The sequence below is a fragment of the Xyrauchen texanus genome, chromosome 8 (assembly GCF_025860055.1).
Source record: "Xyrauchen texanus isolate HMW12.3.18 chromosome 8, RBS_HiC_50CHRs, whole genome shotgun sequence".
Classification (NCBI taxonomy): domain Eukaryota; kingdom Metazoa; phylum Chordata; class Actinopteri; order Cypriniformes; family Catostomidae; genus Xyrauchen; species Xyrauchen texanus.
In genome coordinates, this window is record NC_068283.1 from 22294357 (window position 1) to 22312899 (window position 18543).

The window sequence follows — 18543 nt, forward strand, 5'->3', positions numbered from 1 at the left end:
TTACCTTTAACTTGCTGAATTGAACAGAACGATTGTCACACCGATGAGTGAACATGTTGGAGTTGTTCCCATGTTTCACTGCCTCTTTTCTCTTGTATGTTTTACAAAAGGGAAACCATATCCAACCAACAATCCCTCTGCATTTTAATGGAACCCAAAATACTTCCACACTCCCGACTTAACCCTATCAGAAAGCAGATAAAGGATCGGCTTCGTTCCTTGTTCAGCCATGGTTCTAGTCCACACTGGTTTGTTTACATCAGAGTGTGCATGTGTCATTTGTGCCACCATTGTTCTAAATCTCAATTCATTGATGGAATAAAAACTACTGTACGATCAGGAAAATCGAAACAATTTGGATAAAAGGTTATATAGAATTATTTACGGTAATTTGAAGTACCCACAATGACAATATTGTGCATGTTATTTACCGTGATATAAGGTTGACCCAATTGCCAACCAGCTAAAGCCTCTGAAAACAAGTTTAGCCAGGCTGGGAGACCAGCCATACCCGCTTAAACCAGCCAAGACCATGCTGGTTTATGATGTTTTTTGTTTTTGTTTTTTTACAGCAGATATATTGTGTCCCTTTTTTAAGAAATCATTGCAGTGGTTTGCAAAACGTGTGACACACCTCACTGTGAGCTTTTCACTGAGGAAAAATTCATCACATAGTGCTAGCCTACACAGAAACCAGACCTTTGCCTCCATAGCAAACCCACACAATCATTAACATCCTGCCTTATGCACTGAATCTCTGCAGGATTGCCGGGTATACAGCCTCAGTAATTTGGGAATGATCAATGAAGCTTCTCTAGCAGTGGCAGCACTACTGTTGGAAATAGATTAGCTATCAGTGTAAGAGGAGAGGCAGACTCACCTGTGGGCACTGGATCCCTTGAGGAGACATACTCACAGCCGATGGTACTTGAGAAATGAACGGCAGGAAACCTGTTTGCATGCTAATATGCTGTTACGAAGAGTGATATTGAGGGTATGTTTGGCTTTGTGTAGTGCAGATCAGAGAGTTCAGAGGAAAATAGTGGGTATGTCAAAACAGCTTTAATTCAAAATGTGTTCTGTCCTGTGTGGTGTGAATGTGTTTGTGTGTTAAAAGTAACAAATTGTTGAAGAGATTGTGTGGGTGCACTGTGCTATTTCTTGTGCACATGTGTAGGAAGAGATAGATGATGCTTGTTGCCTAGCAACTCCATTAAAGCCCTACCAAAGAAACAAGAAAAGAAAGAAGCTTAAAATATTGCTCTATATTTGCATAATACAATGTTGAAACCTTGAAATACCCCATGGCCTAACTTCTCTTTGTTCTCTAAAGAGATATTTAAACAAATGACATAAAAGTTGTCATTATTTACTCATGATCATATTTCAGACTTCTGTGGAACACAAAAGTAGATGGAATGACATTAGGATGAGTACATTTAAACAGCATTTTTCATTTTTGGGTGAACTATCATTCAAAAATGAGGCAGATATGAGGCAAGTTTGATATAAAACTTGTGAAATGGAGTTTGTATATTGGTTACAGGAAGGTGATGTCCCAGAATATCTCCATGGTAGGAACACAAGATGTTATCCTTTGTTTTAACTGGAACGGAAATGGCTCCACAGGACGTTCAGGAAGCAGGAAAAAGCGGGGTCAAAATGGATCAAAAGCTGCTTACAACCACACGGCAGTCAAGCTGTGCTCCACCACCGAGGAGTAAACTACTGTTTTAATGCTCGTGCTCCATCATCGCATCCCTTATCTGAGAGGAATTGTTCAGACCAGACCAGAGGAGATATTTTTGGGAGCGAGATGAAGAGAGTGGTTGAGGAGGAGGTCCAGGGTTCCACAGAGGAATTAAAACTGCTCAAAACAAAACCCCTTTCAACTCCCCTGATAATACAGTTTCAGCACATGTTAAAGAGACTCCCAGCTGTAAAGTTCAGGTTAAGCTGGTACAGTAGCTGTGTTTTGGTTGGTAGTTATTAGCTGGTCGACAAGCAACCATGTTCCAAAATCTCCAACATAGACCACATCGACACTAATATATTTGAGTTCAAAAACGCATTCAATTTTAACAGCTGCAAAGAAAACTATTATCAGCACTTGGTTCCCACTTAATTCCTTATCAAAAATGCAATATTTGTCATACTTTATAGACATTGTTTGTCTGGAAAGTTCTGCATCTTTAATGAAAAAGCTAAAACAACAGTTATTCAGCCTTGGTACCAAATTCATGTGAATTGAATGGCTGTTTTCAAAGGATAAGTAATGTAAAAGGAATGGGACAAGGGATGCACTATAGAGTGATTTAGGACAAATAGAACTCCATTACTGTTGTTTGTGTAAGCTGCATTCTTTGTCACTACTCCGATAGATACTTTCTGTCTGGATATCTTTCATCTCTTGTATATAGTTTAGTTATATTTTGTTTTTATTTTATTGTTATTTATTTATTTGCTATTCTTTTTTCCATCATGTGTTTATGAAAGCATACTGAAATAGAATGCTGCCATGTGACTGTCAAGGCGGTGCTTTCATAGAATTCTGGTTTTCTAACTTGCAAAAGCTACATTTTCCAGCAGGGAAATAACAGAGAGAAAGAGAAACACATAGCAGAAGCGCTAGGGATTGGAGACAAAGAAATTAAGTTATTTCTGATTTATATACTCCTTAAAAGACCAGTATGATTTTCCATTGGTTTAGTGTTGGTCTAGCTGATAGACCAGAGAAGTAATGCACTTTATTAGCTAAACGTAGCTGGTGAAGTTGGTCAACCGGCATAATGTTTCCAGTGAAGCCTGCTGAGCAAGGTAGTCTTGCTGGTGGGGATGCCAGTACACTAGACCACCATAGACCTATCAAAGCACATAATATACTATAAATTCCTTTTTGCAGCAAGCGCTGTTAGATTTAGGGCTCTTTTCAATGAAATCAATAACAAAGTTTGGTAAAAGTGTGGATCGATTGTGTTTGATTGAAGTGTTTGAGACAGTGAAGCAAGATGGAGCAGCTGGCTGGGGAGCAGTCGGTTAGAGCCGCCCCACCAACCACTAGCCAAGCAATGAGGCAAAGCAATGGAACAGGGCCAAGCCTTAACTAATCACTTTCCATCTGGTCTGCCAGCATCATGGAGACTCAAATGTTTCTATTAGCCACCTGCCAGCCCTGGCGGCACAAGCCCCAATATAAGGATTGGTGGATCGGTTTCGCCACAGATCTGTTGGTAATGGGTGTTGAGGGTGATCACAATCAGGCCAGTTCACGATTATGGAATGGGAACTACTCTCAAGATACTATGACACTTGGAGCCATTCCCTGCCTGGGATGGAGCCTATGATTCCTCTGCCTAATTCTGTTCTTTTGGTCTGCTGTTAGTGTTTGCCTGATTAGATTGGAGGAAGACTTCAGGATAGTCAATGTACCACATCTCATAGTACAATTTCCTTTCTGATAGAGAAGTGCAAATCTACATATTTTCAAATTAGCCTAGTTGGTGGCTTGCCTAAACAACTGGTCTTTAGGAAGCTCTGTGTAATTAAGCTTGGCATGCTTTCTTAAAAATGTAATGCTAGTGGTGGTATGATCAAAAAAACAGTGTGAAATGCAACACCAAAAGTCTGTCTGAATATGTATGGCTGTAGCGACTCAGGGGATGAATTTGAGGGTTTGACTGTGCTAACTTTCTAAAGCACAGCACACCGTCAGCACTCTAATTAAAGCATTGTTGCTAATAAATACCAAAACTTATATATAAAAAGTATATACAATATATAAGAAAAATATATTTTGCCCTCACTAAATGACAAGTCAATATTGTTCATATTCGTTCTCAACCTACTTACTTATTCATTCTCACTCTTACTCATCTTATTCATGAATGAACAGGGGAATGTTTTATGTTCACACTGCAGGGCCCTGCATGTATGTAAAGATGTGTGTCTTATAGCTCATGCAGGGACCAGCAATGTCTTTATTGGAGTGCTTATGTGTGCTATGAAGCACAGACCTCAGCAGTCAGTGCAGAAGAAGGGATCTTATTGTGTACATTCTGGAAAAGCCCCAAAGTAACAGTTCTGGAGGTGTGGACATTTTCCTGCTACTATATAAGAAGCAGAGAGCTAGACTGCAGGCAAGGAACTTTGATGTAAACCTTGCCTTCATGATAAAACCAAGGTTTGCATGTGAAATGGAAATGAAATAGTGTTGTTGCTAAATTTAGTTTCACCACTGTCTATTTTCTCAGAAGGCCATTTTGCTCAGCTCTGCTGAAGCCCAGACAAACCAATCAATAACTTTTAGCCAATAAAAATGCAGCTTTATAATCAACCTTTTTGGCTTTGTAGCATCTTTTTTCACTGAAAGAGTTGAGTGCTTGTTAGTATTGTTTTGTTTGTGCTTGAAAATTTAGGCCTCTTTCTAAGCTGTTTTTGTGTACGTGAGTGGGGACTCTGAGGTATTGGCTAAACTGTTGATTAAAAACTAAGTCTGTTTTCAGTCTAGTGCCTATTAATTACATTATGTAAAATAAAGGTGGCACTTGTGTTGATGGAACCATCAATATGAATATTAAATACTACATTAGCTACTGTTTCTGATATATGTGAAATGTCTGCATGTCCTCCGTACTGAAAAGGTCAAAATTAGCTGTAGATACACAAAAGTGAATTTTAAAAAGCAGTCTGCAACAGTCCTTTCCAACCGATTTTTACACAGTTTGGTTTGTCATAAATGTGGGACAATTCTGCATATTGCAGATGATATAAAATACAAAGTTAAACAGACTTTTTGTGAAATATTTTTGTAAACATTATTGATCATCATAGTACAGCTAATTAAAGCAGTGGAAATATTGATCTTAAAAGCAATGGGTTGATAGAGACGGTCATAAAGCGTGAAATAAATCTAGATTCAAAACAATTTTATATCCATAATATATTTGTGTATTCATACTGTATAACTAAGATACCAGTCATCATTGAATGTTTCTTTGTTTCATGTAAGCATATCATATAAAAATATTGTTGTGGGTTGAAGGAAACTGCAATATGTTATGGAGGAGCAGAATAAAAGAGGTTCACAACAATACAGTCCAAAGGAATACAAAATTATTATCCAAGCCAGAGAGTATTCATTACATTTAACTATGTGTGAGGGATCTCTTCCAGACAACACTTTTATTTTGAACTTTCAGACTTTCTAAAAACAAGAAAAGAATGACAACTCTCTGTTTAATTAATTGTGATGCCCTTTTATTTTTTAAAGTGATGCCATTTATTTATTTATTGTTTATTTATTTATTCTCTGATGTAATTTGTTTTAGACTATTTATCTGGTTTTAATAGTTTGTAATGTTGTGAATCTTATATAAAAGTTTGAAATAAAAAAACATACTGGCAGGGGTGTAAAGTAGAGGATGGATACCCGAACCGAGCCCGACGGGACCCGACGGGCCAGGCCAGGTTCAGACACATATTTTGAAATGACGTTCGGGTTCGGGTCGGGCTCGGTCACGTCGGCGCGATAAGGCATTGAACATTTGAAATTTAAAACAGCTTATTATAATGTTTAACTGGATGCAAATGTTTATTTTTGTGATTAAAATAAATTGAAAATATTACCCTAACATCCATCTTCATGTGTGCGGAAATTTGTTTATGTTGCTGGGACAATGCGCAACACGTGCGTGTATGAGAAAAAAAACGAGATTTTTAACTGTGTCGGGCTCGGGTCGGGCTCGGACATAAATATCTTAATGATGTTCGGGTTCGGGTCGGGTTTGGTTACTGCCCTGTCGGACGCGGGCCGGGCTCGGACAGAAAAATGCGGCCCGATCCGCACTCTAGTGTAAAGTACTCAGAAATTATACTTAAATGAAAGTAAGGATCCTGAGTGAAAATTGTACTCAATTAAAATCCACGTATCTAAATAAATACATACTTGAGTGAAAGTAAAAAAAGTATTCACATTAAATTGTACTTAAGTATTAAAAAAGTAACTTTTTTCATAGCTAGAATGAAATCAAGAGAGGAGATTGTGTGACAGAGGATGTTGTTGAATTCGATTGGTTTGTTAAGTCACCTTTTTACTGTCTCTGGCAACTGTCATTTTCTCCCCAGTGGCATTTTCAACCTGGTAAAAGAATCATGTTACAATAACTACATATATAAAAAATTATTTTCATGTGGCTTGTTGTACATAGCACAGAAATGTCCTGGTGGAATGAACACTAGGCGCTAAAACCGCAATGACATTTATTCACTTTCACTCAAATTGTGAGTAAAACAGCAGTACATAAAAACTTACTTTTTGCCCTGTTCCGCACACAGTGCTATCTTATGATATCCAGGGGTGGAGAGAGTACTGAAAAATAACACTCTAGTAAAACTACTTTTACATCTTATAAAATTTAGTATGAGTAGAGTAAAAGTACCTTTCCTAAAAACTACTCAAGTAAGAGTAAAATAATAGCTCATTTAAAAGTACTCATGAGTAGTAAGTACTTAGTTGCAAAAGCTATGCCCCTTTATAATAAAACTCGAAAGAATAAAAAATATAGGTATTTTATTGGTGTTTGTGACTGGCAGCTTTTAAAATACATCAGTTATTTATGATACTGTAAACACTACATTAATCGGATGGAAAAAATAAATAAAAGGGCGATATGATTACAGAAATGAAGATGAAAAAGAAGCAGAACACAAATTAAGATTTTTAGAAGAATATATCTCAGCTCTTTCGGTCCATACAATGCAAGTGAATGGGTGCCAAAATTGTGAAGCTCCAAAAATCACATGTCAGCATAAAAGTAGCCTAATTCATATGACTCCAGTGGTTAAATCCATGTGTTCAGAAGAATAATATGATAGTTTGGGTGAGAAACATAAAATGTTATTATGTTAAGTAAAATGTTACTGTAAATTCTCCTCCCTGCTCAGTCACTTTAACTTTCAATTTCTTCTACTGTTTTGGTAATTCACTTTCTTCATGCATATCGTCATCTACTGAGCAGGGTGAAGAATTTCTAACAAAAATGTCATAAATATTGATCTTTTTCTCACCCAGACCTATCATATCACTTCTGAAGACATAGATTTAACCACTGAAGTCATATGGATTATTTTGATGCTGCATTAATGTGCTCTGTGGAGCATCAAAATGTTGTTATCCATTCACTTTTATTTTATGGGCCTCCAGAGCTGAAATATTCTTCTGAAAATCTTAATTTGTGTTCTGCAGAAGAAAGAAAGTCATACACATCTGGGATGGAATGAGTGTAAGTTAATAAGAGAATTTTCATTTTTGAGTGAACTATTTTTTAAGTAGGATATGGGGGCCACATTGTCCTCCACATTTGCCGGTTTCACGAGACTCTCTCTAGCCAGTCATGTTGATGGATAAAAAATAGAAAATTACTCAGAAGTTTATCATCCATATTGCGGACATCTCTCTTTTTTTCACATAAACATCAAGATTGTTTTATCGCCCAGCCCTATTGACATTAATCTCTCACATCAACCCAATAATCTCAGTGATAGATAGATCATTTACAGGCTACATTATAGACACACAGAATCTAGTAAGAAGAAAAATTATATTTACCTTGTTATGTTTCTTCAAATTAGAGGCAGGATTAATGCTGATATCTGCTTGAGCAAGTTAAACTCACATGACACAATCAAGCAGTTGGCCTTTTTCACTGCAAAAAGCCTTTTTAGGTGCGGCCGTGATTTTCAGGTGAACTTTGCTTGAACAGCAGCTGCAGATCTGGCGCCATCTGTTCAAGCAAAGTTCACCTGAAAATCACGGCCGCACCTAAAAAGGTGTATGATTTGATGGGAGTCATGAGACTCACTCTAGCCAGTCATGTTGATGGATAAAAAACTAAAATCAGGACAGGGAAGTAGCGAACAAAGGCAGTGGGAAAATAGCGCATTAAAAGTACAGTTACAGCACTAAAAATATACTCAAGTAAAAGTATACAATTTTTAAACTACTTAAAAAAGTGCAATTCTTGGGAAAATTCCGTTAATTACAGTAACGTGAGTATTTGTAATTCGTTACTTTACACCCATGATGAGCTGCAGTTCTTTAGGGAAACTGCTTGTTGATGAGAGAGGTCAACAGAGAATGGCCAGACTGGTTTGAACTGACAAATTCTACAGTAACACAGGTAACCCCTCTGTACAATTGTGGTGAGAAGAATAGCATCTCAGAATGTGGGTTGGCACTGTTTTGGTGACACGAGGGTGACCTACAAAATATTAGGCAGGTGGTTTTAATGTTGTGGCTGATCGGTGTATATTATGGTACTGAATGATTACTGTATGTATGTACTGTACTATGGTATTTAAATGGTACTCAGAATTTCTTAAAAGAATACCATGGTATTACCATGGTGCTTTGTCCTAAAAACTGTGGCAAAACTACGGTCCTTTTTGATATTCTTTATTTTTGTTGGTGTTTCTGTATGTCTAATTTTTCTAGGCTAAACCCTGAAAATGTCAAATGGTGTGACGTGAAATATTGTCTCACCTTATGATTTCATTGGATTTAGGCCAGTGTGTTTTTAGGTCATTTGTTGTGTACACAACATATGTGAGGCCCAGCTGTGAGTCAATTTGTTGTGGTTGACTGCAAAATTTTCTCCAGATGTGTCACAAATGTGGTTTCCTCATGCCCATGGCTACCGTGCACACACTCTGTCACAGTGCACCATTCATGTGTACTATTCTTTTGTTTGTAAACATGGTCTGTCAACTTATAGGGTAAGTTCACGCAAAAATTATCCCATAATTTACTCACTCTCAAGCCATCCTAGGTGTGTATGACTTTCTTCTTTCAGCCAAACACAATAGGAGATATATAAAAAAATATCCCGGCTCTTCCAAGCTTTATAATCGTAATGAATGGTACCTTAGATTTTGAAACCCAAAAAAGCACATCCATCCATCAAAAAAGTAATCCATACGGATCCAAGGGGTTAATAAAGGCCTTCTGAAGCAAAGCGATGCGTTTTTGTAAGAAAAATATCCATATTTTAACTTTATAAACTATATTCTACAGATTCTACATATGTACACACATGTACATATACCAAAACATATATTTATGGTAACGGCCGTCCGCGCATACACGGGAGAGATGAGTTCCGGCGTATGACGTAGGCTCCGGTGAGAAGTGACGAACGTGGATGCGCAGAGGATAGAGGAAGCCAGTGAACATGCGGACGGCCGTTACCGGAAGCCAGTGATTAAAATTATAGTATCTACATATGTGTACATATGTAGAATCGATCATGGCTGGACAACATTCAGTGTTTCTCCTCTTCTTAGTCTGTTGACCTTTAGTAGCTGCTTTGATTTTTCCTATAGAGTATCTGTCTCTTTTGTCCATTCCAATATTTTAGCACTGTGGAACAAAAGTGTGTTTGTCAGAGTCTTCTACAGTGGCATTCTTCAGGCCTGGTGATTTCATGTAAATAAAATGTATATGTGATTGTAGATTTACGGACAGCTGTGTGTGTTTGTCTTTTTGGTTCAGTTTTATATTAAACTATTATTTATATTGTCAAGCCGGTTCTCGCCTCTTCCTTTCCATTAACACCTTTACAGTATACTTCACTCAGAATTGAACATTGTCATCATTTACTCACCCTCTTGTTGTTTCAAAACTGAATGACATGCGGGGGGCTTGGGTAGCTCAGTGAATAAAGATATTGACGACCATCCCTGGAGTTCGCAATCTCGAATCCCAGGGTGTGCTGAGATACACCAGCCAGGGCTCCTAAGCAACCAAATTGGCCCGGATGCTAGGGTAGACTGACATGGGGTAACCTCCTCGTGGTCGCTATAATGTGGTTCACTCTCGGTGGGGCGCGTGGTGAGTTATGTCTGGATGCCACGGTGGATGGTGTGAAGCCTCCACACGTGCTATGACTCCACGGGAACGTGCTCAACAAGCCACGTGATAAGATGCACGGGTTGACGGTCTCAGACACGGAGGCAACTGAGATTCGTCCTCCACCTCCCGGATTAAGGGAGTCACTACGCCACCACGAGGACTTAGAGTGCATTGAGAATTGGGCATTCCAAATTGGGGAGAAAAAAGGGTAGAAAAAAACTATATGACATTCTTTCTTCTGTGGAACACAAATTAGAAGTTATACTGATTATTAACCACTATTCACTTTCATTGCATCTTTTTTTTCCATACAATCAAAGTGAATGGTGACCAAGGTGTTCCACAGGAGAAAGTCAAATGGAAAGACAATAAACTCCATCACTCGTCCCCAGAGCAAATATCTCCAGGCTCATATTTGTACCTCTAAATGTTTTCATCCAACAAAGCTATTCGGTTCTGTTTCTTCTCGGAGCAAGTCAGTGTATTCATCTGTTTCACTTTGAGGACCAGATTTCACTGACCAATATTTTCCCTCAGTACCCTGTGGGTTAACTGTAGGTACTATAAAAAGATCTAAAGGAAGTAGCTACACAGCATTTCTGAGAGATATTGTGGCAGAATTTTGGTCTGCACAATTAATATACTACTGTAAATTAAATTATTTTAATTGCTGCACAATTACTATGTGCATAAAAGCTGAGGCTGATGTTTATAATTATACTGCTTAATTGTACAGCTTAAAAATTGTTTAATATAAAGCTCTCTTATTAATTGAATTGCCTTAGAAGGATGATATACAGTTAATGCCACATCAGTCTCATCTTGCCTATCGTAAATCAAAAGACCTCATGAAGGATATTTAGAAAACACTGCAATCTATAGAAGTATATATTCATGTATGGTGCTTGGCTTTATTTCCATTGTCACTCTGATAGGCTAACATATGAATATGTATATGATATGAAGATGATCTCTGCTTTGAAAGAGTATCCGACACTCTGAACAGGAATGTCATTTGGAGACCCTAGGAGTTCCAGATGACATCATTGCTATCATCCGCAAATTGGGATGTGTAAAGTCAGGTACTCGGGCAACAGGGGTGTGTGTTGTCACCCTTACTATTCCTTATTGTGCTCAACATTATGAATAAGTGAACCAACGCCAAGGCCCCCAGAGGCATACAATGGCAAATTACATCTCGTTTGAATGACCTCGGAACCACGGACGACGAATGTTTGATGTCTCATTCTTTCAAGGCCATCAAAGCTAAACCGGAACACCTTCAATACAATGCAGTGAAAGTTGGATTGAAGCTTAACGTCAAGAAGACTTAACCGTCGCGGATTAGCACAAATGACACCCAGCCATTGCTCCTAGATGAGGTATTTATCAAAGACGTTGAGGAATTCTGTTAACTCACAGTGACCAAAAATAGGGGACCTGATGCTGACATTGGTAATCTCATCAACAGAGCTTGCCAAGCCTATTTCGCAGTGAGCAAGGTGTGGAAGTCATCTACCATATCTAAGAACCTGAAGCTTCGCATCTTTGGTGCTTGTGTGGAGAGCATGGTCCTGTACGACTGGGAAACTAGGGGTATCACACAGTAGAACATCAAATGTTTGCAAGAGTTTGCCAATATATGTCTTCGTCGTATCCTATGTATCTTCTGGCCCAACCGCATCTCAATTCAAGATCTGTTTGAGCTCATCGGTAGAAATGTGATGGATTGGTCAGGCCCTCCATCGGCCTCTCCAAGACATGAGCATAGCTGTGCTTGATTGGAACTCGAAGGCAATCATAGACCCGGGTGACCAAACAACACATGACACAGAAAGGCAATGGAAAAACATGGCGGCAAGTCAAGGTGCTGGCGAACAACCTTAGGTGTGGAGACGTTGAACTGATGCTCCTCCGGGGAGCCATAGCAACCACCAACTTTGGAGATTGTTTTGTGTTTATCATGCCCCTGATAATGATTTTACTATCATTATGATTACTGAAAATGTATTAGATCACTCTAGACTAGTACATAAAATGCTAAAAGTGTGAGTACAGACATTTATATTAAGCTGGAGATTGACAAGTACCTTGCATAATGTCAAAATCATGTGCATCAAAATGAGTTACAGTTGCTGACCTGCTATGCTTTTCAGTAGGGTGCAGTAGAGTTTTCAGCATTCTTAGCACAAAAGCAAAACCTAGCACAATCTCCAAGAATAAACAAAAAGCAACTAAACAGACATTAACACTAGGCTAGTCTATTGTTGTAAACAACTATAGAAATGAGAATGAATGTATAAATAGAATTTCTATTTTAAGTAGAATCCATATGTCTGCACTATAAGTTCTAATATACATTTAATCTGAGACTCAGAGTTTGACAGTGGCCAAAAGGTTGATACACAGACTGTCTGAGAGAAAAAACTCACTGGTGGTTCTTTCTACAGATAGCAATTCTCTTCTGTAACTTTGTATCTTGAAATAGAAGCATCCACTTGTTCCTCAATAAACCTAGACAGCTATTTGCTGGAGTCTACTTCATTGCTAGGTTTTATTTAATATCAGTTATAATTGGGACACATCAGGCCAGGCCTGAGAGGTGAAAGAGTTAAAGACATGCCATAAAAAGACACACAGATGTTCTGTGTCACATTGAGGAGCAGCTGTTGAAAACAGCCTTGTATTGAGTCTGACTGATGTAGATAGCTGTGAGCAGCTACGCTCCAGATGGAATACGGACCTCATAAGGCATTCTGATCTGCTTCCAAATTCCACTGATTATATTACAGGCCAAATAGAAGCCCATTTACTATGTGAAAGGTTTTATCACCTACAGACTAGTTAAGTCAGTGAAATATCAAGCATGCCAAAGCCACAGGCTTCTTTATGTAATATGAACAAAAGCTCTGCTGGCTGTCAAACAGGTTTCCCAAAACACTCCCTCTAATCTATTTGCCATTAGATGGATAGAAATATAGTCCTGCCCCAAATTCACACCATTGGGTGAGCCAATGTTGCTGTGTCAGGCTAGTCAGGATGCTCCAACAAACAGAGTAATGCTTTGATTGTACTATAAAGCCACAGTGTTCACACTTTATTTGGAAATCAACCTACAAATGACATATTTATAGCTGTTTCTGCATATTTAGATGCGATAGGAAAAGGTATTTTAGGTTAAAAAAATTGTACACTTCAGCATTTACACTTCTGTCGCCTAGTGAGGCAGTGAATGTACTGATCTGATTTTAGTCTGAGAGACTTAACTAGACTGGACTCTTCTGGAACTCTTGCATCATGGCCTCCTGGTGGCGCTGTAAATGAGGCCTGAGTGAATCATGGATGCATGCATGGCAGAAAATGCAACACTATTCTTCAACTGTCCACAGAGTCTCTTTTATGGTTGTACACTCGGTCGATGCTGTTCGGGAAAGTGATGGAGAGAGCAGCCTCAAGAGACAGCCTTTAAATGTGCCCCCATTTCAGTTGGGGAAACACTAATTTGCCATCCGCTGTGTTCATATTAATCAGACCAAATGATCAGGGTGTATAGCCTGTGAGGTACGCCTGTTGATAAGAGAGTGATTTGTTATTACGTACTCTTAATGTATCTGTGCGAAAAAGATGCATGGGTACTTTTCTAACAGCAGTAAGTTTATTGTTTTGGCCCACAGAGTTAAGAGGAATCATTATCCTGTTGTTACTTCTCTTTTATTAGCACAGCAAAAATATGTAGATATGTGCAATATTTTCAGAAAATAATATTCTCATAATTGATTCAGCACCAGAATCTTTTTTAATATTAAGGAGAAAAATCCAAAGTAGTCCTAACTCAAGTTTTCAGTTTAAAGGGATGGTTCATCCAAAAATGAAAGTTATATAATTATTTACTAACCCTCATATCGTTCCAAACGTGTATGCTGTTGCACAGCTCTTCACATGTAATGACAGTTCATAGGCACCAGGGCCTGTCAATCGGCAAAATGCCAAAAATTTTAAATATAATAAATAAATAAAAATAAGGCATATTTTTTTAACTGAAAGTGGACGCAGGCTAGAACTGCATGATGAACAGTTTATAATAACTAAAATTTTGTCTTTGTTCCTGACACAAACAAATTGTTTGGCTTCAGAATACTTGGAATGCTGAACATTCATGTTGACAACTTTTATGGTGATTTTGTTTTTTTGTGTGTACTTTTTGGAGCTTGACAGTCCCTGTGAAGGCTGCTGAAGAACAGTGAACTCAATGTCATGTTCAAGAAACCATTTTGAGACGACTTTTGCTTTGTGATATGGTACATTATCATGCTGGAAGTTGCCATAAGAAGATGGGTAATTTGTGGCCATAAATTGATGCATATTGTCAGCAACAATACCACACAAGGCTGTGGCATTTAAGTGATGATTAGTTGGTATTAGCAGGCCCAAAATGTGCCAAGAAAACATTCCCCACACCATTATACCACTGCCATTAGCTTGGACTGTCGACACAATGCAGGTTGGTTCCATGGGTTCATGTTGTTGGCACTGCAGCCTCAGATTTCTATTCTTGGCTGACAGAAGTGGAACCTGATGTGGTTTACGGCTGTTGTAACCTGTTCGCCTCAAGGTTGGACATGTTGTGCATTCTGATATGCTATTGTGCTCACTACAATTGTACAGAGCGGTTATCAGAGTTGCTGTAGCCTTTCTGTCAGCTCAAACCAGTCTGGTCATTTGACCTCTATCATCAACAAGGCATTTCCATCTGCAGAACTGTAGCTCGCTGGATGTTTTTTGTTTTTGGCACCATTCTAAGTAAACTCTAGAAACTATTGTTCTTGCAAATCCCAGGAGATCAGCAGTTACAGAAATACTCAAACCAGCCCACCTGGCACCAACAATCATGCCACGGTTGAAATCACTGACATCAAATCTTTTCCCCTTCTGATGGTTGATGTGAGCATTAACTGAAATATATCTGCTTGTTTTTATGCATTGCACTGCTGCCACAATTTTGACTGATTAGATAATTGTATGAAAAAGTACAGTAGGTGTACAGTAAGTGAATGTACATGAAAGAGTAAATAATGACAGTTTTTACTATGGACCTTATTCACATTAGCACCATCTTGAATTTTTGGCAAAAATGACAACAAGGCTGTCATTGAGGAATAGACTGAAGGATAGACTTACAGTCTATTCAATGGACTGTACTGTCATTTAAAAGTGGTATGGATCTTTCTGCTGATGAAACATTCAAAGACAAGTAGACAAAAACTATAAAAAGACAAATAATTACATGTTCTAAGAGCTTTATATAGCCTTGTATAGGCAGTGCATGCCATTGAAGAGAATGAAAGTCTATCCCAAAGTCTAATTTTCATTCACCTTAAAAAAATCAAATATGGAACTACTGTGAGTAAGGTCTATCACTCTATAAAGTTTGAATGCAATGCAGAGTTTTACGTTCAGTCCGCAAGCCTGCATTTTTGATTCACTGTCTATCATGAAACTATTACTTGTGGTGGAATCCAGTAAACACATTCTCAACATGTTGCTCACTCACACTTGCTCCCAAAGTAACTACAATCCTAGAATAGAGAATTTTCCATTGCAAATGTTAAGTTTCAGCCTTAAATCAGATTGTTACTCTTCAAAGTTCACTCACAAAAACTCATTTGCAGAAGTATCATAAAACATACAGGAAATGTCCTTTCTCCCAAAGTTTACTGCTGAATCTTGTTTCATCATACTTATGACCTTTTCTCTTCTACCTCTTTTTTCTTCTTTTTTTAGAGTTGCTGGGCTCTGCCAAGAAGGTGAACGTCAACTTCCAAGACACTGATGGGTGAGTGGGACATATAAGGACTTTTTATGGATTCATGTGACAGACTTTTGTAAACATGATCAGGGTTCCTGTCTGGCAGCCAAATGTCTTCAAGTTCTGCCTGAGCTTATGAGCTTATGTGCTTCCAACTTGCTCTCTTTCCCAGTCACTTTCTCTTCTATCTCAGCCTTAGTTGTTCCCTTTATCTCTGAGTTTACGCCCATCTACATTACAGAATGCTGACAGCTTTTTAATTTAAACCCCTTCAGTGAATATCAGCGTTGTATCAGCATATAAATGTAAAGGTATGTAAATGAATAAACATGAAAATGCAGATAGTCTGGCTTCTGTGCTGTAAAATCTCTTTCAGCTAGCCATGGTCACATATGTCAGTTAATGCCTTGCTTCATCTGTGTGTGTTTTAGTAATGTAGGCTTTTTTTTAGCAATGCTCAGACCACATAAGTGATGGAGACAAAAGAAATCATTTTTATACATTGGCCCCAAAAAGTATTTGGAAACTTTTGGAAACTTAAGTCTCACTTACAAATGTCTGAATGTCCTTACATTTGAAACAAAATGCCAAACCAAACAAATGAAAAGATGCTAGACATTTTCTAGTTTTACTCTTAAGGCCATGATTTCAATTACTTTTAAACAACTCCTCTCAAGGTCATTTTTAGTAGATATATGAAGTTACTCTCATGTTTAAACCGGCATAGTTCTTATTAACCACGTATCACCTATGTTCGTCAAAGTTTGACAACTAGAAAGTGTCCTAATACCTATTTTCTTAATTTTTAACAATGAATCTATTGTTTTATATTTTGAATCATAAAAATGTCTTATTGTGAAATGTTTTGCTTGAAGAGTGTGTTTGTTTCCTGAAATGACACTTGGATAGATACTTTATCATGATAATTAAAACATGAATAGATTTTAAGTGTGGCTAATTTAAGTGTCCAAAACATTTCTACAGTATAAGTGTATCACAGACATATTTGCTCTCATCCAAATGGGCCTTGCCTCCCACACTATCTACTACAGCTGCGTTTACAGCTTATCTAGTGCATTTTAGAGACAGAAAGCATTATGTGAAGGATGCTATTTGTGCTAGCATCATATACAGATGAATCAGTCATATACAGATGAATCAGCCACTTGTTGAGCTGTTTTGTCCCACATCCACTGTAGACTTGTTTTAGGATGCCATTAAAATATAAAGCCTGGAGTGAAGATCAGCTGTTAGTCATGCACTCTAATGATGCTCTACCTGAGTATAGCACAGCTGAAGAGAAGAAGATGCTGTTACTATATGTTACCTTGGCATAGAGCAAGCCACCAGTGTTATCGCAGCACAGTCTCCGCCGTTCCCCATCTGTAGCTCACTTTGACATGTTGAGAGAAGCGACACTATGGGACTTCTTTGAAGGCCTCCGTTACCTCTGAACTTGAGAAAAGGCCAATGAGAAATTGGCAGACAGAATTTGCATGTCCCTCCCCGGACATACGGGTATACTGATGATGAGTTCACCGCTGCATCGGAGAGCGTTCCGGCGTCTGACGTGGAAGACTCGACTGGACTGCCGGGTGTGCGGAGGGAAGTAAGTGCTTCAAGCCTTCTCTCAGCACCAAAGCCTCCCCCAACCCGTCGCGCTGGTTGGCCAGGACCATCCGACTCGGCTACGCGATTCAGTTCACCAGGCCCCGCCCCATTTCGCCGGCATCTGCTTTACCTCGGTGCATGGCGAAGGCGGCAACATCCTGCGTGCGGAGAACGCGACCCTTTTACTCAATTGACGCTTTAGATCCCTCCAACCCAGATGAAGAAGTGTTTCTACAGCCCTTACTTCATCGTACCGAAGAAGGGCGGCGGCTTACGACCGATCTGGGACTTGCAAGTTTTCAACCGGGCCTTACACAAACTCCCTCTCCAAATGCTTATGCAAAGACACATTCTAAATTGTGTCTGGCATCAAGATTGGTTCGCAGCGGTAGACCTGAAGGACGCGTACTTCCGCGCCTTCCTGAAGGTCGCAGAGGCAGCCCTTGCCCCGCTAAGGGAAGTGGGCATTCGCATACTCAATTACCTCGACAACTGGCTCATCTTAGCCCACTCTCGAGAGTCACTATGCGCCCACAGGGACCAGGTGCTCAGGCACCACAGCCGTCTAGGGCTTCAGGTCAACTGGGAAAAGAGCAAGCTCACCCCAGTTAAGACCATCTCTTTCCTCAGCATGGAGTTAGACTCCACCAATGAGCATGTTCCTCCCCGGACATACGGGTATAAAAGATTCTCATCAACGAGTTCGCTAAGTCAGTGCTGAAATGCCTCAACTTATTCAAGCCAGGCACAGCGGTTCCTCTAAAACAATTCCAGAGGCTCCTGGGGCATATGGCATCCTCAGCAGCGGTCGCGCCACTGGGCTTGATGCATATGAGACCGCTTCAGCACTGGCTTCAGACTCGAGTCCAGAGATGGTCATGGCGCCGCGTCACGCACTGTGTGTTCATCACCCCCGCCTGCCGCCAGACGTTCAACACCTGGACAGACCTCTGTTACAGCATACAGCAGGTGTCCCGATGCGTTCTGGTCACCACAGACACCTCCAAACAGGGTTGGGGCACCATGTGCAATGGGCATGCAGCTGGGTTGGCACATCAACTGCCTAGAGTTGCTGGCTGTAATTCTTGCCTTGCGGAGGTTTCTCCCACTAATACAGGGCAAGCACTTCTTGATTCGTTCAGACAGCACTGCCACGTTAGCGTACATGAATCGCCAAGGCAGCGTGCGCTCTCGTTATATGTCACAACTCGCCCGCCAT

General features: G+C 39.4%; 1 protein-coding gene across 3 annotated transcripts in view; it reads left to right on the top strand.

The window, feature by feature from the left end:
• The window catches only part of LOC127647808 (caskin-1-like), a 140034-nt gene that overhangs the window by 54726 nt on the left and 66765 nt on the right, over positions 1-18543 (top strand). For all 3 annotated transcript variants that reach the window (XM_052132285.1, XM_052132283.1, XM_052132284.1), the window contains exon 2: positions 15689-15740. In XM_052132285.1, coding sequence (XP_051988245.1) covers positions 15689-15740 — 52 coding nt within the window. The remainder of the gene's footprint in view (positions 1-15688; positions 15741-18543) is intronic.